The sequence below is a fragment of the Talpa occidentalis genome, unplaced genomic scaffold (genome assembly GCF_014898055.3).
Source record: "Talpa occidentalis isolate TD23 unplaced genomic scaffold, MPIMG_talOcc4v2.1 talOcc4.17, whole genome shotgun sequence".
Taxonomy (NCBI): Eukaryota; Metazoa; Chordata; class Mammalia; order Eulipotyphla; family Talpidae; genus Talpa; species Talpa occidentalis.
The window spans coordinates 7,806,287-7,833,438 of NW_023601754.1; the positions used below are offsets into that span (position 1 = coordinate 7,806,287).

The window sequence follows — 27,152 nt, forward strand, 5'->3', positions numbered from 1 at the left end:
AACACAAGTATCAAGTTGAATACATTCTGCTAAATTCCTTCACGTAGATAACACCATGAGTAACAGGATAAAAAACAAAAACAAAAAAACACAGACTTTATATAAGATCATCAGAATACTGAGATGAATTTACACATTGTTGCAAGACTATCAGTGTCCACAGAGTAATCACCACTTGCATTCTTTCATGCAAAATTCTTTTGTATTTCTGGCAGAAGAGGTTTTAGGTTGCTCTAAGTTTTTTACAATATTTAGAGTTGTAAAATAGCTCCAAGACATCAAAGAGCTCACTAGAGAAGGTCCCCAATACTTTGTCCTCCTTTCAGAGACTTTTAGAGTGACACTTAATCTTGGACAGATCTCCTGGCACAACAAGCGTGTCATTGTTGACAATACTTAAACATGCTTGAGCTTCTCCTTTCTCTTGACTGGCTGATCTAGTATCTAATTGCTCGGTCACTTGGCTGTTAGTCCAGGCTTCCCAAGTACAAAGGAATTAAAAAAAATAATTGTAGATACTCTGAGACCTTGTAAATCTAACAGCACAGTGCTCAACATACTGGTAAGAGAGCCTTAAAGTGGGAACCTGGGAACCTTGGTCTCTGTATGATTTTCTTCAGACACTTTCCCTCCTCAGCCTGCCCGCTCTTCATCTCAAAATGAAGGCGGTGAATAAGTTCAAAATTTTCCAAATTTCAGTCTTTTGGGTACCAATTTTGTAATTCTTCCACTGCTTCCCCTCCACTTAAAAATACTTAATACTTAAAAAAAGTTTAGTGGGAAATGTACATAACAAAATTCTCCATTTTGAAGCACACAATTCTGTGACATTAAGGACAGATACTCATGATGTTGTGTAGCCATGATGAGTTATTCAGAACTTTTTTGTCACCCCAAATTCCGTTTCTATGAAACAATAACTGCCTGTTCTTTCCTTCGCCCAGCCCTTGGTAACCTCCATTCTACTTTCTGTCCTAGGAATATACCTGTTCTAGGTACCTCATGTGACAATCTAATATCTGTCCTTTTGTGTCTGGTTTACTTTATTTACCATAATGCTTTCAAGATTCATCCACGTTACAGCATTATCAGAATAGAATTTCACTTTTTTTTAAGACTATATAATACCCCATTGTATATATATACCACATTTTGTTTATCCATTTGTTGCTGACCATTTGGACTGTCTTTCTGTCTTTTGGTGCCTGTGTATAATGCTGCTGTGAACTTGAGTGTGTACATATCTGCTTGAGTCCTTGCCTCCAATTCTTTTGGGAATCTATCATTACTGTTCTTGCTTGGATTATCTTGTTTGTTTGGTTTCTGTTTTTTCTTTTTCTATATAAATTTCGTAAACACCTTCGCTAGTTCCCTACTGCTATCACTCTTTTTTTGGATTATGTTAGAATTACATATTTTCTTAATGATAATTTTAAGTAATTTTAAATAATTCAAGAATATAGTATGAATTTCTCTGTTTACATCATCTTTTATGTCCGTTAGAAGGATTTAGGTTTTTTTTCTTATTTAGATCTAGCACATTTCTTGTTAAATTTTTACCTGGGTGGTTTTATCTTTTTTGTTGCTATCCTAGTAAGTTCCGGTATGTCTATATGAAAGCACTGTAACTGTCTGGGGCAATTGTTAATTTTGTCAGTAGGGGGCACTTTGTTCCCTACCTCTGAGCTTGCTTCTCTAATGGAATTGTTAGTTGCTTGGAGGAAAAAGATACCTATAACCTACCTTCTAATTCTGGATATTGGTTTTCTCCTAAACGCCTAGAGAGAAAACCTCGGAGAATATTTTTCTAACTGGGCCCTGTTTTGCTCAAATGTACCTCCTAATGATTTAATTTCTCAGCAAGAAGACAGTTTCGTGGTGGGCACAGCCGAGGGGACAGTATTCCATTTTCAGCTGGTCTCTGTGACTTCTAACAGCAGTGAGAGGCAGTGGGTGCGGACAAAGCCCTTCCAGCATCACACTCACGACGTGCGGACCGTGGCCCATAGCCCAACAGCACTCATATCTGGAGGTGGGTTCTGCTCTGCACCGGGCTGCTCTTTACTATGCCCAGTTCTGATGATCTTCCTGTAAGAATTCTAATTCTCATACCTTCTCCCCTCTGCCTCCTGCCCCAGGCACCGACACCCACTTAGTCATTCGTCCCCTCATGGAGAAAGTGGAGGTAAAAAATTACGATGCTGCTCTCCGAAAAATCACTTTTCCTCATGTAAGTATCACTCCCAATCCCCAACGTCCCCTCAGATCCCCATCTCTATCCCATAAGAGTGAGCACAGCTCACTGGGAAAATGTGTATAGGGCTCTCTGTAGGCACATTCTTCATTTTTCCTACTGTTTCTGAGACCAGCCTCTTGCAAAGACTTTTATAGGGGCCAGGAGATTTAGACAGCACTACTAATTCAGTTTCTGAGGAAATTATTCCCTTTCCAAGTAGTGGTGGTTTATGGGGATTCTGTTTATAATTAAGACCAGGGTATATAGTGTTATGGGTGGGAGCAGTGTTCCTTTCTAGGTAAATGGATGTCTTTCTCAACTGCAAATTGCTCTCCCCATACCTGCTTCTATATCCCATTCAAGCAGTCAGCTTCACTATCTCCTCATTATCTCTTGAATCTAGTCATTTCACTTTGTCTTCACTCCCATTATCCTAGTTTGGATCAGTGTCTTTTCTCATCTACATTCCTTGACAGTGTCCTGTTAGTTTCCTTTTATTTGTGACATTCTTGCCTAGTCTCCACTGATCTCTTCCAAAAGTAACTTTGTTCATTACATCAGGCTTTAAAGCTTTTGTTTGGTCCCAGTTGCCTTCTGTGTAGGGACCTGATTCCTTAGCATGGCTTATGGAACCTGTCTTGTCTGGCCCTGGTCATTGAGCTTTTTCTCTGACCTCTCCTGTCACATATGTACAGCACCTCCACCCCCACCTAATCTAGCTGGGGTGACAGGCCTTTTTTATTCCTCTAAAGCGTTGTTGTTGTTGTTTTTAACCTTTGAGCTATTCCACATGCCATTGCTCTGCTAGGAACAACCTACCCCACCTTAATTGCCAGACTATCTTTTCCAGTAAACCTCATCTGGGCTCCTGTCGTTACCTTCAAACGGCTTTCCACTTTTTTTCACTATGTACTGTGCTTAGCCATGTCAAAATTCTTGGCATGCTTCACGTAATTGCCTACTCAATTTTATGTCATCCATTTAGACTATAAGTTTCTTTTTTTTTTTTTTATAGAGGCATGTTTTTATTTATTTATTATATTTGTTTGTTTTGTTTATACATGCACTGGGTACAGTCAGAAGCGCGGGAGGGTGAGAGAATTCACCAGAACCAGAGCGGGGAGCAGAGCAGGCAGAAGGACCGAAGCACACTGCTGAGGGGAGCAGCGGGCGGCAGGAGAGGTCTGCGCACCATGTGGGATCCTCCTCCGGTGGCCGGGGAGCAGCCGGGGATCGAACCGGCGCCACAGAGGCCGTGGGCAGCTTCGCAACCCAGCGCTCAACCGCTGCGCCACCGGGGAGGCCCAGACTATAAGTTTCTTAAGAGCATTGCTTGTGTTTTTATTTTCCACTGTTCCCTTAAATTTAGGACATGGACTGGTGAATGGTAATACTTAGGAAGCATTTATCAAGTAAATGGATTTCCACAGTTAAAAAAAAAAAGGTGCTATGATGTTGCTTCTGTATCTAGTCCTGAGGCCATAGATGTTCTGACTTATTTATCGCTTTTCAATTCTGGGATACAGCGACGTCTCATTTCCTGTTCAAAAAGGAAACAGCTTCTCCTCTTCCAGTTTGCTCATCACTTAGAACTTTGGCGACTGGGGTCTACAGTTGCAACAGGTAAGATGGGAGAAGGTTTTTTTCCCAATAAGATAACTGTAAGGAGAGACTCGAAATAAGAATTGCAGTTGAAATTCTACTTTTGGGGAAATGAGAGTAGATTTTTCTGTGTCTGCTGGAACTTAGGGTTTTCCTACCTACTAGGTACATCCTAACAGAGTATTAGGATCACTGGCAGGATGCTGCATCATCTGTTAAAAGTTTGTGATTCTGGGGCCTCCCTGGTGGTGCAAGGGGTTAGGACGCAACCTTTGAAGCTATCCACAGCCACTGCAGCATGAATTTGATCTCTGGCCAGCCAGGGAGCAACCCACATGACGCAGCAGACCTCTCCTGACTTGCCTGCTGCTCCCCTCAGCAGTGTATTTCATTCAGTCAGCCTGTTCTGTTCCCCACTCTGTCTCTGGTGAATCCTCTCACCCCGCACACCTCTGGCCTGTACCCCAGTTTCTGTATTCATAAATAAATAAATCTTTAAAAAAAAAAAGTTTGTGATTCTGTATACTGCAGGATGTAGAGGAGGTATGGATTGTGAGATCATAGTTTGCCCCAGCTTGACAGGGATGAAAACAAACTATTGGGGGGGGGGGAGATGACAAGATTTAATGTTAGTGACAGTGCTGTATGTAAAGGAGATCACATGGATCTGATAGGGGTGACAACCTAGTTGTCTTTTATACAGCCTGTTAAATGGGGCCTGTTGTTTTATAGTGGATTAAAAGTTTTTGCTTTGGGTTCCAAAACAAGCAAATGAAGTTGAAATCAAGGCCATACAAATCTCTGCTTCCACCTACCTGCATGACCAATTGGGGTAAAGTCCCAGAGAGTTAGTGATGTACCACAGGATATCCAAGTAGAAGCTAAGAAAGTGCTTGCTGTTTTCTCTTCCTATACCCCAGAAAACTGTGGACTCACTAATAAGCAATTTCTCTGATTTCCCACTGGTAGAGATTTTATTCTATCCAGGAATAACTTCTTTCTTTTTTTCTTTCTAAAGATTTATTTATGCATACAAGAACTGGGGTACAGGCCAGAAGTGTGGGGGGTGAGAGGATGCACCAGAGACAGAGTGGGGAGCAGAACAGGCAGACTGACGGAAATACACTGCTGAGGGGAGCAGTGGGCGAGACCCAAGAGGTTTGCTGTGCCATGTGGGTAGCTCCCTCGTGGGGGATCAAACTTGTGCTGCAGTGGCTGTGGATAGCTTCATAGGTTGCGTCTTAACCCCTTGTGCCACCAGGGAGGACCAGGAATAACTTCTTGAATAAAGTATGTAAATAAAGTATGTACAAATAGCCTTTCTTTGATGAGAACTTCAGGGAACTTTCTTATTCCAGGAAAGAATGGGGACACCCTCCCACTCTCTAAAGATGCAGATCATTTACTACACCTGAAGACAAAGGTAAGGAAGCTTAACTGCATTCAGGCTCTGAAATCCACAATACATTTCTCTGAATTTTGTGTTTTACTTAGTTGACTTCATAAATTGTAAAGTCTAAAATTATTTGAATGAAGTATTATGTCACCAGAACTAAGTTTCCTGTGATTATAGGTCGAACATGCAAAATGTATTGGGTGAATGAATGCAGGAAATTGGCTTTTTTACTTTTGATATTATGAAGATAACATGTATTTTAAAAAACTGAAATGGCACATAAGAGTATGTAGTATATGCAGTAGTATACACAGAACAGAAAATCAGTGTTCCAAGTCACCTGAACCCCAAAGCTTTTCTGCATCATGTGCCTCCCTGTTCAGGTTTCTAAAACTCAGGCTAAGGAAGAAGCTATCTGTGAGGTACTCAAAGGTCAGTTCACAGTGTTAGTAGACCTATGTTCTTGGTTTTTGACATCAAAGCCATACGTCTAAGTGCTCTCTGTCTGAGGGACTCCCAGGTACCCACAGCATGTGAGCATGAGGATTACATTGTAGGTATTTGTGGATGTGTCCAGCGTGGCAGTAGCTTGAAGATTCATGTCATGGTGAACCTCATCCTATGAAGTTTTCTTGAACATGCATCCTGATTCTTACCATTGTCAGGGTCCCGAGAACATTATTTGCAGCTGTATCTCCCCGTGTGGAAGTTGGATAGCCTATTCTACAGCTTCTCGGTTCTTTCTCTATCGCCTGAATTATGAACATGACAACATAAGTCTCCAAAGAGTAAGTGTTACTGCAGTGTCAAGTAAAATTTGGAAAGTTCATATGTATGTGGTTTTTGTATGAAGTGGAAATGTAGTTGATCATCCTGGCTCAGTGAAAATCTATTTGGAGACAGATTACAAAACCACCTTTTACTTTCAGTTTTTGATTTGATTGTTTTTAAAGGAGTAGAGAAATGCCAGAAAGTGGCAGTAAAGTTTAGGCTTTTGAAGAGCTGAGAGGGAGGAGGGGGTGATAGGTTATAATAGGCATGTCAGTGTTCCAGGCCTTTATAAGTTGTCTTCCTTAGAGACTGGAAGCATTAATGTAATTTAAGCCTGGTGGTAATTATTCTTGATGGGCTTTGTCATTTCTCTCTCTCACTGGTTCTTACTACTGATTCATCCCAAGGTTTCCAAGATGCCAGCCTTCCTTTGCTCTGCCCTTCAAATTTTGTTTTCTGAAGATTCAACAAAACTCTTCGTGGCCTCAAATCTAGGGTCTCTGCATGTTATCCGACTGTTGGAAGGGAACTTCAAGCACCTGCATACTTTCCAGCCTCAGGCAGGTGGGAATTTGGTACTGGCCATGGGAGAGAGTTATCAGTCTGTGATGTATCTTCTTTTTTTCTTTTTAAAACTCATTTATTGTTGGAGGTTTCCTAATGCTCTTCTCCATCCTGCAAGTACACACTCACATGTTTGCAATTTAAAGTAGGAGGAGATACCTGGCAAATAAAAACACTTGATGAGATCTGAAATGTTCCTCACACCTACTCTTTTCTCACTGGGTTTTTGATTCCTTATTTGGGACCAGAGAAGTTTCATCATCCTTCTTAGAGTTTTGTTAGCAGAACAAGAAGAAAGTTAAAATCGTCTGTGATTCTGATGCCCAGAAATAACTACCACTAATATTTTTGTGTATCTCCAATGTGTGTTTCCAAGCAGGTATTTTGTGTACATGTTAGTTTTTTGTCAAACTGGTTTCTTCACAGCCTTCAAATCTGTGTATTTCAGTCTTGGTCTTTTGGTCTTTTAGCTCACACTCTTCTCCAGCTTCCTCTACCCACCTCACCCAATCCTTTGGTGTCTGACTTATGTCTTATAATAAAGGCTTTTCATCATTTGGACTGTATATGCAGCACATACTTTAGCATATAGCATCACTGTCTGATTTTTATCCCTCATGAATCTTCATATTGCCAAATTGGTTTAAAGTCCTTTGATGACAAGGGTGGCTCATGTTCCTGTTCTCCCTTTGTGCTAAATATACAGTAGGCACCCACTAAATCTGCTTTACTTTTTTTTAAAAAAAAGATTTGCTTATTTTTGTATAGAAGAACTGGGGTGTAAGCCAAAAAAGGGAGCATGTGAAAGGATTCACCACAGACAGAGAGGGGAGCAGAAGAGGCATATTTACCGAAATACATTGCTAAGGGGAGCAGCGGGCAAGACAGGAAAGATCTGTTGCACTGTATGTGGGTTAGCTCCCTGGCCAGGGATCAAACTCAGGCCATAGTGGTGATAGCACTGAGTCTTAACCTCTGGGCCACCAGGGAGGTCCTTAAATCTACCTTAGTTCTGTTGATTTTTTTCCCCCTCAACTTCAATTAAAACTATTTGATAGAGGGCCTCCCCGGTGGCGCAGCGGTTGAGCGCTGGGTTGCGAAGCTGCCCGCAGCCTCTGCGACGCTGGTTCGATCCCCGGCTGCTCCCCGGCCACCAGAGGAGGGTCCCACATGGCGCGCAGACCTCTCCTGCCGCCCGCTGCTCCCCTCAGCAGTGTACGTCGGTCCTTCTGCCTGCTCTGCTCCCTGCTCTGGCTCTGGTGAATTCTCTCACCCTCCCGCGCTTCTGACTATACCCAGTGCATGTATGAACAAAACAAACAAACAAACAAATAAATAAATAAACATGCCTCTATTAAAAAAAAAAAAAAACTATTTGATAGAAAGGAGTTTGAAAAAATTAAAATACAGATTTTAGTAGTAGATGCTCCCTGGTTCTCTGTTCCCATTGGAGGCAATATCTAACTTAGGCTGAGTAGCTGATACCTTCAGGTTTATCTCTCTGGTTCCTTTTTACTGAAGGATGGCTAATTAAATGAAAATAGTAGACAGATTGACATCCAGAACATATTTTCAGAATGATCAAGAAATTATCCTGTCAGTAAAACTCTGCCAGTTTTAATGACTTTCGCAGTTACCTTCAAGGAGGAGCTGACTGTGTGTGGATGGATACTGAATTCAGACTTAACTGTTACTCTGTCCTCACAGGGACAGTGGAGTCCATGTGTCTTTTGGCAGTCAGTCCAGATGGAAATTGGCTAGCCGCGTCAGGCACCAGTGCTGGGGTCCATGTGTACAACCTCAAACATCTAAAGGTGAGTGTAGAGTTTGGTAGCAGCAAGTGGGAGGAAGTTAAACCCCCCCCCCCCATTTATAAGATTCAAGAAAACTTGGTATGATGTGGAAATCTACTGAACTGCTTTTTTATTTGCCAAGAATTTTACATGTTTTACTTGTTTGGTCCCCCAAAGCTATGACCTGTAACTTAGAATCAGTCATTGAGAACAATAAAACCACTCATGCACAAGAATTTGGAATTAAGAATTTGTGGGAGAGGAATATATATGTAGGTTATTTATGTACTTGGAGAGGAAAAATTTTGATTTTTCTAGATGAATAGTTGCAGATAACAATTTCCTTTAATAGAACACCTTGTGATCTCAAGGTATTTTTAAATTAAACAGAATCGGAAATTTGAAAAAGGAATAGCAGGAAAGCATTTTTCACTGTTCAGTGATGATACTGTCATTCACTCATTGAATTGCTAATGGTCCCTTGCAAGTTCTCTTTATAAAAATTATATGTTAACTACATAAAACTTAAAGCACTAAATACCAACCTGCAATATTTAATAAGTTCACCCATTAATTACCTAGCTTAATCTTTGTTAGATTGTGGCCAGAGCTCTACTGCTATTGGAGCCTTGCCTGGAGTCTTTAAAGAGTTCCTGTGTAATGGTGCACATGCCTTGCAATACATGAATGTCTATTCCTGGGTATCAATTTCTTATAAACCTAGTGTAGAACTATATATTCTCTATTCACTGGTGTGTTTATGAGCAATTCATATATATATAAGTTAAACAAGGTTTTTGGCTTTTTCTTTTCTTTCTTTTTTTTTTTTTAATTTAAATCTGAGTTAATTTTCTGGGGAAATACCTGATGTGTATAGAAACTTCGTTAAAAACCTTTGAGTTGTAAGGAATACTATTTAAAAACAACAGCTCCTGACCATCCAGTCTTTCCTGAGGGAGGCTACCATGGAGATGTCTCATCTGTCTGTTGTTTGTTCCCAGCTCCACTGCACAGTGCCTGCTTACAATTTCCCTGTGACTGCTCTGGCCATTGCCCCCAAAACCAACAACCTTGTCATTGCTCATTCTGATCAGCAGGTAAGAGATTCCAGTGCTTTCTCATTCCTTCCTGCTGAATAGGACATAGAAGCTAAAATCATGACAAATTGGGGGTTGCTTTTCTTTGAAATTGGATGGTATAAAGGTGGTTTTCTCCTGTTTGTGAAATAAAGCTTCTGGGTAGAACCTGGGCTCACTGTAGACTTAATGGGGTGCAGTGGAATGGGGAAGCCCTGAGTTTTCTAGAGTAAAGAGGTGCAAGGAGGATAAGGAATTTTGAAGCATCCATTTTACTGATTGTGTTAGAGTAGAGATGACATGGGTTCAACTGGACATGGGATGGATCATGATTTTAAGAGTTCAAAAGTGACTAAAAGATCATGTAATTTGCTTTCACTTTTCCGGGTGAAGAAATCAGTTCATAGTGAAATCAAGTAGCTAATATCAGCCCAGATTAGAGACAAGTCTGCTGTTTTTCCATATTATGTGGTAAAGAGAAGATTATTTAATAAGAAGATATTTAAAATACCTGTGCTATAGAACTCACTGTGTTGTCACTACTTGTCCTTTATAAAATAGGCATAGTACCTTCCTTACTGAGGTGCTGGAAGTATTAAATGTGATCTGGGAAGACCATTTAAGTAGACTGAAGACAATTGAGGCTTGCTACTTTTACTAGCACTTTCTACACCCACATATGTATACATGCATGTGCACACACGTTCTAACCCCAAAATGAAATCTCTTCTATCAGCTTCATGGATTTGTGTCCTTGACCAAAGCGTGACGGATAAGTGAGACCATGTACTTGTCTGTGTCACACATTATGTCCACTAAGCACACTAAAGAAGCAGATCATGGTGTATCTGTAAAGTGAGTGGATTATTATGTGTTCTTAAGAGGAGGCATGAGTGGTCTGTATATTGTTATGGGTCAGCCTGCAATATAATGCTAGAAGGAAGAACAACATATAGAACAGAGTACATTATATATGTAAAATATCCCAGAGTAGATGTAAATAAGAAATAGCATCCTGCTTTTGTTTTAAAGAAGAGATATGCCAAGATTGCAGGTGATTTTTCACTGTAACCCTTTCTATACTGTTTGAATTTTTTGTTATTCTGTAATGTACCTTAATTTTTTTTTTTTTTTTTTTTCAATTTAAAAGAGTAGTGGGAAAGTCTAATGCTCTCTATGATGGAGTCAAGGTGTATATAGATATTTTCTGGTTAGGAATGAGGATTACCCTTTGCTCTTTCTGTAACAGTGTACTTTTGTATCATACCCATCTTTTGTATCATACCCATCCTCAGGTATTTGAGTACAGCATCCCAGACAAACAGTATACAGAGTGGAGCAGGACCATCCAGAAGCAGGGTTTTCATTACCTTTGGCTCCAAAGGGATACTCCCATCACACACATCAGTTTTCATCCCAAGAGACCAATGCACATCCTTCTCCACGATGCCTACATGTTCTGCATCATCGATAAGTCATTGGTGAGTTCTTTACCTGCCCCCTTTGCTCTCCCTGGATCTTTACTTAGGTAGCTTCAAATTCTTTTTTTTTTTTTTTTTAATACAATAGCTGGGGTACAGGCCAGAGGCACGGGAGGGTGAGAGGATTCACTAGAGACAGAGTGGGGAGCAGAAAAGGCAGACAGACAAGAAGCACTGCTGAGTGGAGCAGCGGGCGTGACAGGAGAGGTCTGCTGCGCCATGTGGGAATCTGCCCGGCCGGCCAGGAATCGAACCGGCACTGCAGAGGCTGCGGACAATTTCACAGTGCTACGCTCAACCCACTGCGCCACCAGGGAGGCCCAGGTAGCTTCAAATTCTAAAAGCAGCAAGGGTAGTAATTTAGAGGGAAGAAAATCGGAATTCGAGATTCCTTTCTGTTGGAGGAGAGGAGCTTCTGTTCTTCTAATTTCCTCATTTTCATTCCACTGCTCAGGAGGCTCCCAGACACTGAGCAGGCCTTTTGTGTACCGTTTTTTGCCAATTTGACTGTTTCTCTGCTTTGCCTGTGAGTACATAAACTTAAGTAGGAAATGCAATTAGGTCAGTAGTCAGAAGGTGACCCTCACTGGAACATGCCATTGCTTTGGGTAGGTCATTTCCACCTTGCACCCTGGGTTGACTGAATAACTCGGTTTCATTAAAGGAGATGCGGGTTGAAGTTTCATCCACTGTGCTCCTTGGCTGAATGTACTACAACATTTTACACACTTGAAGGTTTGGTGTTACTTTCTTAAAAACAGACCAGCTAGGAAAATTCCATTCTTCATAGCTGTGATTTAGGTAGGATGTGAGCATTTTCTTTTTCAGTTCTAGATTCCAACCTCTACCAGGTGTTGCTTTAATTCATCCCAAATTTGCATGTCATTTTTGGATGAGCACTTTCTTTTCTAGGAGCGCTGTGAGCTGTGGCCCTGCCTGTAATGTACTTTAGGCTTAGATTTACAATCAACACCCAGTGTTTTGGTGTATCTGTGGAAGTGGGGGTGGAAGGGACATGGGAAAGCAGCAGATGGTCCTAAAGGAGCTGTGCATGGTGATATGTCACTGGAACTACTGTCATGGGCCCTGTGTTCTCTGGGCGTGGGAAGCAGAGCTGGCTGGCACGTATCTTCTGTGAGATGAGTGATACAGGAAGGGCCCCTCCCACTTGCTTGCCTCTTTGTAACTCAGCCCAGATCAGCCCATATTTTTTCCCAAGTGTTGGTGATAAGTCCATCACTTCCTCATGCTGGGCAGAGCTATTTCCCAAGGAAGTCAGATATGAAATATCACTTGCTTGGCCGGAGGCCATCTCTCAAGGTGTCAGTGACATCAGAGGGGGTGGCTTCTGTTGCAGTTTTGCCTGGGGAGAACTTCAGTCACTTGACCCTGTCTGCAGGGTGCATGGGGAGAATCTAGAAAGCAGAGCCTGCATAGGCTGAGCTCTTGCACATGCCAGTTTGTTTCTTTCTGACAAGTGTTACTGACAAGACTGGCCAGAAGCCCCAGCTGGGCCTTTTGATCTTGCTAGCCTGGAATACCATACTCTCTTTCGCCTCAAACTCCCACCCTCTGCAATCAAGTTGGAAAGTGGCTTTGGTTCTCTTCCTGAAATGAGAATTGGGAACATAGTAAATATATAAAACATTGGATGGAATTAAAAATCACCATAGTTTTTTGGTCTGTAAGCAGCCATAGCAAAATAACAATTTAAACAATATGTCTTGTCTTTTTAGCCTCTTCCAAATGACAAAACCTTACTCTACAATCCAGTTCCTCCCACAAATGAATCAGATGTCATCAGGAGACGCACAGCCCATGCCTTTAAAATTTCTAAGATATATAAGGTACATCTTGTGTAATGTGCTAAGCTGTTAGTTCTTTGTCACAATAGGAAATTAAGAGCACCTTTGTTTTATATGCAGAGAACTTAGGCTGTGAGTTTCTTACGTCTGTAATTATTGTTTTGCCTCAGTATATTAGAGACAGGTACATCATACTCAACCAAAATGAAATGTATACGTAGTGAGCAATGATGTTGGCCCTGACGTGGGGTCTTGTGTTAAAGCTGGTCTTTAAATTTGATTTCTAATTGGAGAATGTTTCATTTGACAAATTTCAAGCAAATGGCAGTTATTAAATTTATGACTTTCCTTCTGGGCTAGGACTTTTACTGTATGTGAATCAAATATCCATAGCACTGATGATACTGTGGCTATTTGTGCCAACACAGAAGTTCCGTATTTATGCTTCTTAGATTGGACTTCCTTAAGGGTCCTACAGCATCTGATGAAAAGTCTATAAAAATGTCTTTTTAGGAGGGGAGTGTATAAATATGCAAGGCTGATTTATTTCTTGATGCACTTGTAACTTTCCATTTGTCAAGAATTTAGGTTCCATAGCCCTCTGTTAACATTGATTCCTGAGAAATTAGAGAATCATAGATTGTCGATACAGAGAAATAAAGATGCTCGCCTGCTGAAATTTTTTATGCATGAACTCAGTTAAAAATTCCCAATCTTTCCTCCCATTTTGAGTCCTAGGGCAGGGAAGATTGTCAGATTTAGATCCCTCTAGCCTTGAACTGGGCTCACATTTTAACTCTAGTCAGTCTGTTGAGGGCTAGTCCTGGAGCCTAACTCCTGGTAGAATCATTATCATCTCTCTACAGCCTCTACTCTTCATGGATCTTTTGGATGAAAGAACTCTGGTGGCAGTAGAACGGTCCCTGGATGACATCATTGCTCAGCTCCCACCTCCCATCAAAAAGAAGAAATTTGGGACCTAAAACGGGGCACTGTCTCTGTCCTTCCTTGAACTATCTACCCTGTTTGTTTTCACAAATCATGATAATAAAACAAAGTTATTCTTTAGGACTAGTCATCGTAAGTGTTATCTTCCAAAATAATGGGCAGTAATTTCCCTTCAATGAGTGAAAGTGACTGGAAACTCCAGTGTCTTTGTAGTTAGGATAATGTTCCAAGTAGCTTCGAACTTTGTCAGAGTCCTGTTTTTTCTTTAGACCACAATCTCAGGAAACAAAGATCATAGTTACCTTCCATGCCTTAAGTCCTGCCCGAGGTTTCAGAGAGCTAATGACTTTCCCCATTTGCCAGCCTATATCCTGAGCCCCTGGGAAGGCATAGAGACTTGCCAAGCATTGCCCTCAATGGCAGGGGAACTATGCTAGCTTCCTCAAGACGCCTAACCACCAAGAGTGATATCACTCGTTTCAAGGAAGAATTTTAACTATAGCACTGATTGATTTAAAAGAAAAAAATCAGGTTTTGGAAATCAGTCCCATTAAATAAGTATTCTTTTAACCTGTTATGTACCAGTTCCAAAGGGTAAAGAAATATGGGCAGGGTTTTGTGACAACATTGGAGTGGAAGTTAAGGAGTTGGAGCGGAAGTGGAACCCAGAAAACCTGCCATATATTTCACCCTTTCCGTCCTCCTATTGGCTTTGACATTATTGTTCCCATGGGTGTTATCAGCTGCCCGGTTTTAATGTGATCTTTTAAATTAGAAAGTGAAGAACTCTATTTAACCTGAACTGAGCAGATAGATTTCTTTCCCATCTTAGTGGGTGTATTCTGTTGCCTGCCTGTGGAAACTCAGTATGTGTGGCTTTGTTTGTTTTGGGATAGAGGGCTGTGGTAGAGGCAGAGGTATGTAAGTTCTAATGACATCATGAGAAAAGTTCTGGTGAAAAATATTTTTGCTAATAAGAACCTCATCCTTCAGTCTGGAAAGGGAAAATAAATGTGAGAACTTAAAGTAGACATGTAGGAGAACGGAAGGAAGTAATCAGAGAGATTAAGCAAAGCCCAATGCTTCATAAAATAAAGGATAACCTATTTAAGATTTGCAAAGAGGGAACAGACACAAGGTTTATAATGGATACTTCTCAGCCCCTTAGGTGATGGGAGTCATTCTGTGTAAAATAATTTTCTTCTCACATGAATAAATTTCCCTAGTGAGGTAGGTATATTCTCCGAGTCTACAAGACTGAATGGTTACCAGCTTTCAGCAGAACATAAGATCCTATCCTTCCTAAGAAATATTTCAGATTCTCTTTTGTGTGGTTGAAACCAAAGTTCAAGTCACCAATCCACACTGAACATGACCAGAGGGAGACTAGGATGCCTTAAATATTAACTCGTTCACTCTTCACTGACTGTGGTGAACATTTATTAACTAGAGGACTTGATTTACTTAAATGTATTCTAAAACCTTGTGGCTTGCACAGAGTCTAATTCTCACAGGGCTCACAGATCATCAGAGTGAAGAAGTAAAATTTGAGAAAATCTCATTCCTTTGTAATATTTCAGCCAATGATTTGGACTTCCATAAATGGTATGGGAAGAGCGAGCTTTGGACCTTGAAATTCTTCCTAAGTAGAGAACTTTGACTACAAATGAAGCAGAAACTGATAGGGCAAATTAGAACATTGGGGGAAGGGGAAGGAAGGAAGGCAAATGAGTGTTAAATAGAACACTTTAGTGCCTCTGTTTCAGGGTGATTTTTCTTTTGGGATTTTGTGACCTAGACACATTGTGTTTCTGTTTCAGACATTTTTGCCAACTGCTGCTCATATTTGGGTTTTACCAAAAATTTTTGAACTGAGACCAACTCAGGAAAGGTCTTTTTTGCTGGCCTGACTCAAATATTTTAAAAATTCACTTTTTTCACATAGTAGTTAGTAATCTGAGCTTTGGACTGGATAGCACACCCTTTGCCATATAGATTACTGTAAATGAGACTAAGGAAAATGAAAATATTGGAATGTTGGAAGAGATAGACTATCTACTTTGCCTTTTATTTTTTTTTATGCTTTGTTTTTAAGTATGAAAGTACTTTCTTCAAATGGAACTTTATTCTGATCTGCAATTCATGATACAGGTAAGGAGCTGTTCTGAGTTTGGGGATCAGAAAGAAGCAGGTTTTTCTGAGAAAAAGAAAAAAACCCATGTGTCTTTTGGCTTCATTATATGCATGTAAATGGAAAACAAGAGAAGAGGCCATTTTCTCCATGGTTACACAATGATTGGGGGCCAAGGTTATTCCCCCTTGTCTCTTGGTTGTACAGATCCAAGCGTGGAAATATAATGATTAGCAAGCATGGTATACACAGGGATTTTCCATTTCTCATACTGCAGGGAATGTGTGTAAGCATTTCTTGCTCCAGACAAGTGCTTGATTAAGCTATAATATAGAGTTCTGTGGGCAGTCTGTGTGTAAGCTGTGCAGTGTTGTCATGAACAACCTCTACTTTGTTACACTCACATGCGGTCTAGGGGTCATCCTGAGAGTGGAATTGCTAGCTCATATTGGGCCCATTTTCTTTCACTTTCAGTTGCCCTTTGAAGTGGCTGAGTTTCTGTTAGCAGCATCAATTCCATTGTAAGTACTCATTTCCTTGCACCTTGCCAATGTATTTATTGATGGACTTTAGCCTACCTAGTGGGTGAAAAGTATTTTATTTTGTGTTTCCCTATTTAATAATGAGATTGCTTATGTCTGTATGTTTTGGCTGTTTGGCCAATCGTGTCAATTGCATGTTCTTACCCTCTTCTAGTTTCTTTTTGTGATCTTTATTATTTGCTTATCGTCTTCTGTTTTTCTAAATATGTTGTCTTTTTCATACTTCAAGATGTTTTATGACATAGACCAGCATTGTCCAGTAAATTATCTGTGGTGGTGACAATGTTCTGTATCTCTGCTGTACACTAAGATAGTTACTAGCCACCTTGAGCTAGTATTGAGTTAGTGTGACAAAGGAACTGAATTTTTAATTAAATGTTAATTTAAGTAGTCATGTGACTGGTGGCTTATATTGCACAGTACAGATATAGCCCTTTGTTTTAAGGTAATTATAGAACTCAATACTCACTTAACTTGCATTTATTATGCAGCAACAGCAGGTGAAAGATGATCTCAGCCCTCATGAAGCTCACAGCCTAGTTGGGGAGAAAAGCCAAGGGATCAATGATGGTACATTAGAAATGAATCTAGAGAAGGGACACCTAACTAGTAGGGTTAGGAGATGATCCTTGAGCTCATAACTCTTAGAATTGGGTGGTAATTAGCAATAAGGCATTTCTGGAACATTCTCAGTGCAAAGGAAAGAGCACAGCCTATCCAAGGGACTGCCAGTAGATCATATGGTTAAAACACAGGAATTCTTGTAAATGGAGGAAAATGAGGCTAGAAGGGCAGGCAGAGCCCCACCATGGCATGCATATCTCACTCATGGCCACTGGAGGGGGACAGCTTCCCTAGTTGGTAACAAGTAGGAACAGGTGAGGTTCTTGGATGAGGCTAGAGGAGCAGTTTCTAGAGGAAAATGAGTGGAGAAGCTAAAATTTGAATACAAAGCCCGTAAACTAATGGGGTGGTGACGATTAAGACCAGGTACAAATGGGCCTTGAAGAGTGGGGTTAACACTTTTCTTCCAATGAAAAACAGTTGCAAATCACCAAGGTTCAAAGGGATCACGCAGTGAAAATGTACATTTGTATACATAAACAGAAGGGCTGAAATTAGGGAGGCAAAGAACAGACTTTTGTAGAGGTTCTAGTCTTGGAGTCTATATTGGTTCATGGTTAGCCTGATAGTATCACAGACTGGGTGAGTTAAGTAGTAGAAATTTATTTTCTCCCGAGTGGAGGTTAGAAGTTCAACATCAAGGTATTGGCAGGGTAGGTTTCTTCTGAGGCCTCTCTCCTTTGTAGAGGATCACCTTCTCCCTATCTTTACATGGTCTCCCCTATGTGGGTGGCTGTGTCATTTTTACTTTATTACCTCGTTAAAGACCCTGTCTGCAAATACAGTCATATTCTGAGATACTGTGGGTTAGGACTTCAACCTGTAAGTTGTTGGAAGGGCTGCAGGGGGCTCTTCTTGAGACCTCAAGTTTGAATGCTGAATTCCACAGAAGTGTGTATTTGCCTGAGGCATGTCCAAAGTCGGCAACTGGTTCTTAAAGTGGTCCATTGATCCCCACCAAGTGGCTGTGACATTAACCATCTTAGGAAGGAGTTTAAAGACAAAGGCCTAAAAAAATTCCGCAGGCATTGATAAACTTGAGTTGGTGTTCAATGAGAGCTTAGGCTGACTATAATGCTCAAGTTTTATTGTGAGGCACTGGAAATGCTATAAGAACTAGTACTGGGGGAAAGTGGGTCTTTATTTTTGGACCTTATTTTAATTTCATGGCAAATTACGTAATTTCCACAAGTGTCAATAAAAGACACTGGTGATTTTCCATAACTAAGTGGATTCAATAAAACTAACCTTCTGCTTAGTATGTCCTTGCTAATATTTTCCTAAAAAGAAAGTCACAGAGCTACAAAACTGTCACCAGCTGCTTCTCATTAGGAATGTGGTTAGCAGATGTGGGTTTTCATAGTCATAACACATGAGATAGTTAATCCATTTTTGTGGGTTTCAGATGGAGAGTGATTTATCTTGGCGGGATGAATTTTAAAATGTGCTTGCATCAGCTAAAGGATTTATGCACCTTTCCCTCTTTTACTTCATGTTTCTGCTGGAGGGAAAAAAAATACATTTTAGGATACTTGTCCCAGAGGTAAAGTGCTCTTGTCCATTGAAAGAGACAATTGATTGCACTGTCTTCTAACTGGGGAAGAGTTTTGCATGGGTAATTTTTCAAAGTTGGATGTTGGTTATCTTACCAGCTTATTTCTCCCTTTTGGCCTCCTCTTTAGTTGTAATTGAGCAGCTCTGGCTTTTTTTCCTCTGGATTCAGGCTGCCTTTGTGGTAGTGACCTTCAGGCTTGCTAAGGGCTGCAGTTTTGCCTGGGGCTCTCCTTCCTTATGAAATTACACAACACTCAAACCTTGGAACCAGCCCCAGATCCACTAATTCTTTCCTTTGACGGACTCTTGGCAATATGTACTCCCTTTCAGCCAAAGTGTAGTTTTATACAAGATCTGTTTGTCACCGAAATTAATTTGGCCATTTGCCCTTTTAAAGCCTGGAATCAAATGGTATTGTGGCAGATGCATTCCTAGATACAATATAGGCTCTCAGCAGCAGAGCTGCTACCAAAGGTTTTATTGCTGCTGCTGAAGGTCAACAGGTAATAATAACAGCAGGTACTTTTTTTATAGAATTCTTAGTGAGGCAGCCAGGGTGCTTTGCATACATCATCTCAGTCAACCCTTATAACAACACATGTAGAAGATAGAATTTTTCTGAAGGCCCATGTCCAGTCCCTTGGCCATTGTCATACCAGCTATTAAGTGGCCCAACCATGATTTGAACCTTGTGCTCTTAATTACGCTATAGTATACATCTACTAAAAGGAATAATAAGAAAACACCACTGGATTTTGAGAGAGCAGAAACTCAGAGCCTAAGACATACAATTGTAGGAAATGATGGAACTGAGAACTAATCCAACCACATTTTATTTTTATTTCACCTAAATATTTTTTTATTTTATTTTGCCTAGCATTTATATTTTCAAAATTATGTTTATTGAGGTAGTGGTTTATAACACTCTATGTTCTAGGGGTATAGGTTCACACCTCTGTAAATGTATGCTTTCATGTCAAACCCTCCACCAAAGCCCCAATAATCTTCAGCCATAGTCCACTGGGCCCCTTGCCTCCTTTTCTCCCACCCCCACCCCCAACCTTTCTTATAAGCCTCAGCCCTGTAGTCAGATTTCAAGGTCTAACCTCCTCATTTAATTTTATTTATTTATTTTAAGATTTCTTTATTTATGCATACAAGAGCTGGGGTGTAGGCCAGTGTGCGGGGGCTAGGAGGATTCACCAGAGATAGAGTGGGGAGCAGAACAGGCAGATCTATTGAAATACACTGCTGAGAAGAGCAGCAGGAAAGACAGGAGAAGTCTGTCTGCCTCGCCATGTGGGTTAGCTCCCTGGCTGGGGATCGAACTCATGCTGCAGTGGCTGCTGCAGCGGATAGCTTCATAGTGCTGAGACTTAACCCCTTGTGCCACCAGGGAGGCCCCTAACCTCCTCATTTTAAAGTAGCAATGATCCTACCTTGTTCTGAGAAATAGTAAACTAATAGCTTGAGCAGAAGAGAATACACACTGATAGGTCAAAGGAATGAAAGGTTATTAGGAATTATCTCAGCCATTTCCTGTCTCAGGGGTAGATAAAATAACTTGCCTGTTCAAAAAATTTTCTAAGCTTGTCTCACTGTCCCTAAGAAACCGTGGAAACAGATGTGGACTCTTTATTTCAGATTTCATTATCCACAGTAAGTAGATTTCCACTGAGTACTGCAGATCTCCTAGATGGTAATTTTCACTCTGCAAAGAACCAATAACCTTCAGAGGGATTATTTGAAATGACTACAGTGCAGGAGGCACTGAATTTCAATCAATCACATCTTTAATGAGTTCCTTCTCTGCCAGGCATTATTTTTGGAATAGTGGGAAGTAAAAAGAAGTCAATGGGTGGTCTCCACCCTCCTGTATTTTATAATTTATATGGGCAAACCAGCCAGGCATAAAATAAAATTGTTCAAAAGAAAAATTCCAGTGAATTGGACAGTCAGAGAAAACAGGGATGAGATCTTGCTAGATGGGAAAGTGGTAGAAAGTGGCAGGAGGTGATTGGGAGGAAGGACTGGTGGGAATACACAAGACATCTGTGGGAGACAGTGACAGGATGAGTTTAGCAGGTCTGAATGTAATGATCAAAGGATGTTGAAAATTAATTCAGTTTCTGATGGACATTGCAAAAAACAGCTCAATAGTTTAGGGGTATATTTCTTAAATTATTTATGTAAAGTCCCCCAAGCATTCTAAATACCAATCTCCATTACCATCTTCTCCCAGGGTTAAGTATTTTGTTACATAATTTGCTCTTATCTAAGTGCCTTCATTTACTACTTAGTTGGAAGACCTATGACTTCCTCCAACTCCACTAACCAAAAGATCTTATACTTTTGGGAAAAATGATCAGGGTTAGCACCTTTTGCAAAGAAAGGTGTCCTCAAGTGTTCATATCTGCACAATTATGTATGTAAAAGTGTTCCATTAAAATGTTCAGACTCTAAAAAATCAGCTGCCAAGTGCTCTCCAATAAGCAGAAATTTCACATAACTCAGGCCTCTGGGGGCTCACACCTCTGCTGGAATAAAGCCAGAAATGTCTGACTGCAGGTGCACTCGGGCACATCGGGGCCTGCCAGAACAGCAGGCTGGTCTCATTGCAGTTGATTTAGGAGAGAGAGGGTTGGAGGTTTGAGCTTCTGCTGACATTTGCAGCTTGGAAAAGCCTGCTCCACTGATTACAAAGAAAATTCTGCTATACGCTTGTTTTTTGTGTTTTGTTGGGGTTTTTTTTTTTTTTTTTTTTTTTTTTTTAATAAGCTACTTGTCTCTTTTCTAATTCTTTCTTCATTTCGGCTCTAAGTGCTTTCCAGTCTATTTTTATGGTTTTAACTCCTGTATTGGAGACTCTTTGGAAGTTTCTGCCCACACATGAGTATGTATTCAGAGTGGTGCATGGATATGTCTTACTAGCTTCAACATGTATTTCATGAGGAAGCAGGATACAGACCCTTTTACAGGAATTGGTACACACCCTCTGCTTGTGGTTCCTCCCCTCCCATGAAAATATGGGGGTTTCACTTTTAGTACTGAAGGAAAGTAGGAGGCACCTTGACCTCATGTTTTTTGTTGAAATCTCTCAGTGAAAGGTCTCAGGGTGATTTCTATATCACGCCCCTCCCCCATTTTAAAGATCTGCAGTATGTAGTCAAGAAAAAGCACTGGACCAGGAGGCTTCGAGACTCACTGCGGACTTTGGATCAGTATCTTTGGCTCTCTGGGCCTCAGTTTCCTTAGCTCTTTCAGTCCATGCAGCTGGAAAAAGCAGGTAGATTGCATCAATTCTCTTTGGATAAAAGCCATTGCAGGCTCTGCAGTATAGTAGTTTCTGGGGATGCTCCTCTACACTTACCCCAACTAAAGACCATGGCTTCCAGGGTGAGAGAGTCAGATCTACAGAGCCAAGGTCAAACTCTTCCATATTTGCTTATATGAGGTTTTTCACATTCATATCCTGTGTCGTCCCTAAGAAACTTGCATTCTGCCACTACGTTTGAGGCTTACCTGTGGTGGTTGCTGGAGGAGAAGAAGAAATGGTCCCTTTCTGCAGTACAGGTAATTAAACAGGTGATTACAGAGTTGCATGCTGCGACTATGCCTCTGGAGCTTTGCTCATGCAGTTACCTCATCAGTTATCACCTTACATTGCCAACTTCGTGAAGCTGACCCCATGCCCAACCAAATATTTCTTCTCTGCGCTCAGAGTATTTTCTACATGTTGCTTAACCACATAGCATCACAACAGATTGGTGGGTTCCCCGTTTCCCTCCTCTACTAGACCGCCAAGCGCTCAGCTGCGGTAGTTTATGCGCCTCATCTGCAGGCCTCAAAAAGAGCACACGCCTGTGCGCTCAGTAAATACCGAAGGAGCCCAGGGTTTGCATGAGGGAACGTGCAACCCCGTCTTGCAGGCTTGCCAAGTGCTTCTCTACGCTGATTTTGCTTTCCCTGCCTAGGCAGCTCCGGGAATTGCACGGTAGAGGTCAGGTGTTCGGGGCGGGGGGCGGGAGGGGGGGGCGCAAGTTGGAGCCTCACGCTGCCGAAGCTGCCCACGTCCGGTGCGCTGCAGGGACTGGACTGCGGGCGACTCCTCAGTCTCCCGGAAGCGGCTGCGCCAGCCTCTCCCCGCCCCGCGGGGGCGTGGCCTCATGAATAATGAATCGCCGGGGGCGGGGCCGGCCCGCCCCCTCGGCGGGAAGGGGGAAGCGCCGAGGCGGCCTGACTGGAATGAGGGTGGCCGCGGCGGGAGCGGGGCCGGCCATGGCGGTGTGGACGCGCGCCACCAAAGCGGGGCTGGTCGAGCTGCTGCTGCGGGAGCGCTGGGTCCGGGTGGTGGCCGAGCTGAGCGGCGAGAGCCTGAGCCTGACGGGCGACGCGGCGGCGGCCGACCCCGAGCCGGCGCTGGGGCCGGCGGCCGCCGCCTTCAACGGCCTCCCGAACGGCGGCGGCGCGGGCGACTCGCTGCCCGGCAGCCCGAGCCGCGGCCTGGGCCCCCCGAGCCCGCCGGCGCCGCCGCGGGGCGCGACGGGCGAGGCGGGCGCGTCACCGCCGGTGCGCCGGGTGCGGGTGGTGAAGCAGGAGGCGGGCGGCCTGGGCATCAGCATCAAGGGCGGCCGCGAGAACCGGATGCCGATCCTCATCTCCAAGATCTTCCCGGGGCTGGCGGCCGACCAGAGCCGCGCGCTGCGGCTGGGCGACGCCATCCTGTCGGTGAACGGCACCGACCTGCGCCAGGCCACCCACGACCAGGCCGTGCAGGCGCTGAAGCGCGCGGGCAAGGAGGTGCTGCTGGAGGGTGAGCGGGGCCGGCGCGCGGGCGGGCGGGCGCGGGCGGGCGCGGGCGGGCGCGGGGCTCACTTTGTTCTGCGCCCTCGGCCGGGCGAGCCCGCTCCCTCCCCCCGGAGCCCGCGCCTTCGCCTCGGCTGGCGTCCCGGCTCTCCAGACCCGGGGGTGCCGGGGCTCCGAGTGTGGAAAAAGTGATGCTCCGTGCAGGAAAAGTTGGGCAGCCGCGAGAAAGTGTGGCCAAGGGAGACTCGATTGGGATTTAGTCAAAAGCAGCGGCCCCGAGAGCCCCGCCTCTCTCTGCACGGGGAGCTGACACTGAGGGCTCGAGGGAGACCGTGCGGCTGGAGTTGTGGAGAGCTGGGTTTGCCCTCGGAGAACACCGGCTGGGCTCTTTCTTCCCTCACCTCTGGCTCCCCGGGCGGGCGGGTCTATTAAAAAAAATATATATATATATATTTTTTAAATCCAACTACACCGATGCCAGCGGTATGCTTGGGCAAACCACCAAAGCGCTGGGTAATTTATGGGAATTTAACCCATCGTTGGCTCTCAACAATAACCGAAGGAGATCTTAGCCCTCCAGTGAAGCCAGAAAGCTGAAACAGCAAGTTTGTGGAGTTAATGAGCCTTGTTTAACAGTGGAGGCTCACGTGTTTTGAACATTTACTGCCAACTAGAGTTTTGCCCCTTTTGCAAGAGGCTGGTGCCAGGTTCCTCCTCCTCCTCTCACTGGCGCGCAACTTCCAGGCTCTTAAGGCATTTTGGAAGAAACCTGAAATGTGAAATCTCAAGAATAGCCAGACTTACTGCTTGTTCTTTTAGGATGAATTTTGTAGGACCAAGTCAAAATTCAGTCTCCTCTCGAAAGATCCTTTCGTGTTGGGAGTGGGAGAGTATTGTAAGTGTGATCTGAAGTCAGTTTGCTTCAGAAATTTTTGAGCGATGAACTTTCTTTCTGGTGATTCAGGCATTCGGGAAGCATTTGTGGCTTAGAAGAGAATATAAAAGAAGATGTGTTTCTATTTGGGGAAAGGATTGAAAAATACAAACAACTTACAAGTTCTTGATTGTGCAGTGCAAGCTCTTTGTGAATGCCAAGGGACTGTAAAGTTGGGAAGTAGTAATGGAGCTGGTGTGAGTTGGGGAGAGGGGGTTTTTTCAAGGAGTTGAATCTTGAGCCAGGTCTCCAAGGAAGTAATGGACAGGCAGAGATGAGTCAGGAGGGTATTCCTGGCAGAATAATAACCTAAAGGAAAGGGTGGGGGTGGGGAGTAGGGGGTAGGATAGGCCAGAGTACTACTTGGCAAAATGATTTTCACTTTTTTTTTTTTCAAACCTGCTTGTAAGTAATTGGAAAAAAAAAGTTAGTTTGCAAGTAAATGGTTTAATGTGCTCCAATTGTAAAATTCCAGTGCCCCATCTTTATAATATCCTATTTATAAATCCTATTTATATCTCAAAGGTAGGGCTAGACGCTTCAAAAATTAGTGTTAGTAAAAGGAGTAAAATTATAGATTGTGGTTAAGTGGTGCATATGTTTAAGAAATGTTACCTTAGGGCCTCCCTGGTGGTGCAGCAGGGTTGAACACTGCGCCATGAAGCTGTGCACAGCCTCTTCAGGGCGGGTTCAATTCCTGGCCAGCCAGGGAGAAACCCACATGGCGCAGCAGACCTTTCCTGCCTCACCCACTGCTCCCCTTAGCAGTGTCTTTGGTCAATCTGCCTGTTCTGCTCCCGGCTCTCTGGTGAATCCTCTCACCCTCCTGCGCTTCTGGCCTGTATCCCAGCTCTTGTATAAATTAAAAAAAAATCTTAAAAAAAAGTTACCTTAAATATGTATTTTGAAATGGTCTAGCTAAGTATTTGGTTATAAATTCTTAGAATCAGAATAATGTATGTAGTACTATTTATGTAGTATTCACTGGCGAAGCACAGGCAATTCAACTCTAAATATCTTTTTTTTTTTAATAGAGGCATGTTTTTTAATTAATTAATTAATTAATTTGTTTGTTTGTTTTGTTTATACAAGCACTGGGTACAGTCAGAAGCGCGGGAGGGTGAGAGAATTCACCAGAGCCAGAGCGGGGAGCAGAGCAGGCAGAAGGACCGAAGTACACTGCTGAGGGGAGCAGCGGGCGGCAGGAGAGGTCTGCGTGCCATGTGGGACCCTCCTCAGGTGGCCGGGGAGCAGCCGGGGATTGAACCGGCGCCGCAGAGGTCGCCGGCAGCTTCGCAACCCAGCACTCAACCGCTGCGCCACCGGGGAGGCCCTAAATATCTTTTTTTTTAAAACCCAGGTTTTGTTTAGCTGTAAGTTGAACCTGGTATTCATATTGATTAAATGAAAATCACCTAGTAAATGCTTCCCAATAGTCACTAGTTTAAAATAGGCTACCTGTGCTTTTAAAAGCGAGTTTACAAATGGCAGCATAGCAACATTTCTTGAATGTCTTTTTACCTGACACAGGCAGAGATGAGTCATGTTCCCATTTAGTAAAAGACGAGTTTTGTCCTTACATGGGTGGGGAAATATGTAATAGCACTTCCCAGGCAAAGGATATAAAAATAAAATACTTAGAATATGCAAAAATCACTAAAAACTAATTGAACTGGTAAAACATTATTTAAATTCTAGAGCTGATGTCCCATCCAGGTAGGCCCCCCTTTTTGTTTCTTTAAAAATATTTTTGTTGTTTCAACTGCTGAAGATAGGCTGCTTGACAGTGCTGAGCCCTTAATATTTTGGAACTGTATTGTCCTTTCATTAGGTGTCTCCAAACTTGGAAAAATGGTCTTAACATAGCACAGTAATGCTCTTCTGTGGTGTAGGCAGGGAATTTCAGGCATGCTCTTGCCACCCCCAAGGAAAGAAAAGTTGTAGTCTCTGGTTGTCTGTGGCTAAGGGAATCCTTTTTATCTCAGGGATTTGGAGGGATTATTCATTCCTTTTTCAAATGTTTATTTAACTCTACCATGTGCCAGAGCCACTCGAAGATACCAGATCCCTGTCTTCAGGAAGTTTAGAGTTGAAATAAAAGGGAAAGATAAAGTAGGAAGTACACTGCAAAAGGTTAAAGGCACTTTTATTATAGAACCCTAGAGAGGGCATAGCATAAAGAAGGGAGAGGTCCGTTGTGGTCAGAGGTTGAAGATGCTCAGGAAAAGGTTGATGGAGAAGTTGAAGCTTGAATTGAGCCTTCCCCTATGAAGACCAGGCTGTCCTAAGTGAAGAAGAGCAAATGAAAGGCACTCAGTTATTCTCCCCAGTGAAGGTATGAGGACTTTGTGGTCAGACATGAGGTTTGTTTCTGGCTAGTGTTTTGTAAACCTAGGCAAATTAATTACTCAACCTTGCTAAGCCTTAGTTTCCTCATCCTTAACACCAGGAGAGTGATACTATCTCCCTTAAAGGTTAGTTTTTCATCTGACAGTTTATATGCTGAGTGCTTTTTTAAGGACTAGAAATAAAGTAGTGAATAGCAACCTCCCCTGGCTCAAATAGAATATGAATTAGGAAGGTAGAACTGGATCATGAAGGTATGCCATAAATTAACAAAGGCACTCTCAAAATATTGATATTTAGGATAATAAAGTGTTAAAATCCAAGGTTCCATCTTACTTGAAAAGAAATACATGCTTAAAAAAATTGTTTTGGGTGAATAAGAATGATTACATTTCTTAGATGCAAATTCCCTTTTCTAATCCTGTTTTCCTGTTTTTATCATCTTTTGCCTAGGTCAACTTTTTCATTCCTTAATTTTATTTCGTTTGCCATCCCTTTGATTTTTCCTCTTTTCACTTAGTACTCAAAACCATAACATTCGTC

General features: G+C 42.5%; 2 protein-coding genes and 1 long non-coding RNA gene across 5 annotated transcripts in view; 2 read left to right on the forward strand and 1 right to left on the reverse strand.

Moving 5' to 3' along the window:
• The window catches only part of UTP4 (UTP4 small subunit processome component), a 26,436-nt gene extending 12,646 nt beyond the window's left edge, over positions 1-13,790 (forward strand). For all 3 annotated transcript variants that reach the window (XM_037515992.2, XM_054696942.1, XM_037515993.2), the window contains 11 exons: positions 1,861-2,032; positions 2,139-2,230; positions 3,763-3,859; positions 5,197-5,261; positions 5,900-6,022; positions 6,413-6,569; positions 8,277-8,383; positions 9,364-9,459; positions 10,734-10,919; positions 12,656-12,766; positions 13,591-13,790. In XM_037515992.2, coding sequence (XP_037371889.1) covers positions 1,861-2,032; positions 2,139-2,230; positions 3,763-3,859; positions 5,197-5,261; positions 5,900-6,022; positions 6,413-6,569; positions 8,277-8,383; positions 9,364-9,459; positions 10,734-10,919; positions 12,656-12,766; positions 13,591-13,707 — 1,323 coding nt within the window. In that variant the 3' untranslated portion in view covers positions 13,708-13,790. The remainder of the gene's footprint in view (positions 1-1,860; positions 2,033-2,138; positions 2,231-3,762; positions 3,860-5,196; positions 5,262-5,899; positions 6,023-6,412; positions 6,570-8,276; positions 8,384-9,363; positions 9,460-10,733; positions 10,920-12,655; positions 12,767-13,590) is intronic.
• On the reverse strand, positions 9,525-22,629 carry LOC129146058 (uncharacterized). The gene is made up of 3 exons (XR_008552404.1): positions 22,046-22,629; positions 16,815-16,881; positions 9,525-12,527 (listed from the first exon to the last, which is right to left on the reverse strand). It is a non-coding gene; the product is annotated as an uncharacterized LOC129146058 (long non-coding RNA).
• Positions 22,630-22,754: 125 nt separating this feature from the next.
• Positions 22,755-27,152, forward strand: part of SNTB2 (syntrophin beta 2) — a 99,281-nt gene continuing 94,883 nt past the window's right edge. The window contains exon 1 of the mRNA XM_037515994.2: positions 22,755-23,336. Within this exon, the coding sequence (XP_037371891.1) occupies positions 22,769-23,336 (568 nt within the window). The 5' untranslated portion in view covers positions 22,755-22,768. The remainder of the gene's footprint in view (positions 23,337-27,152) is intronic.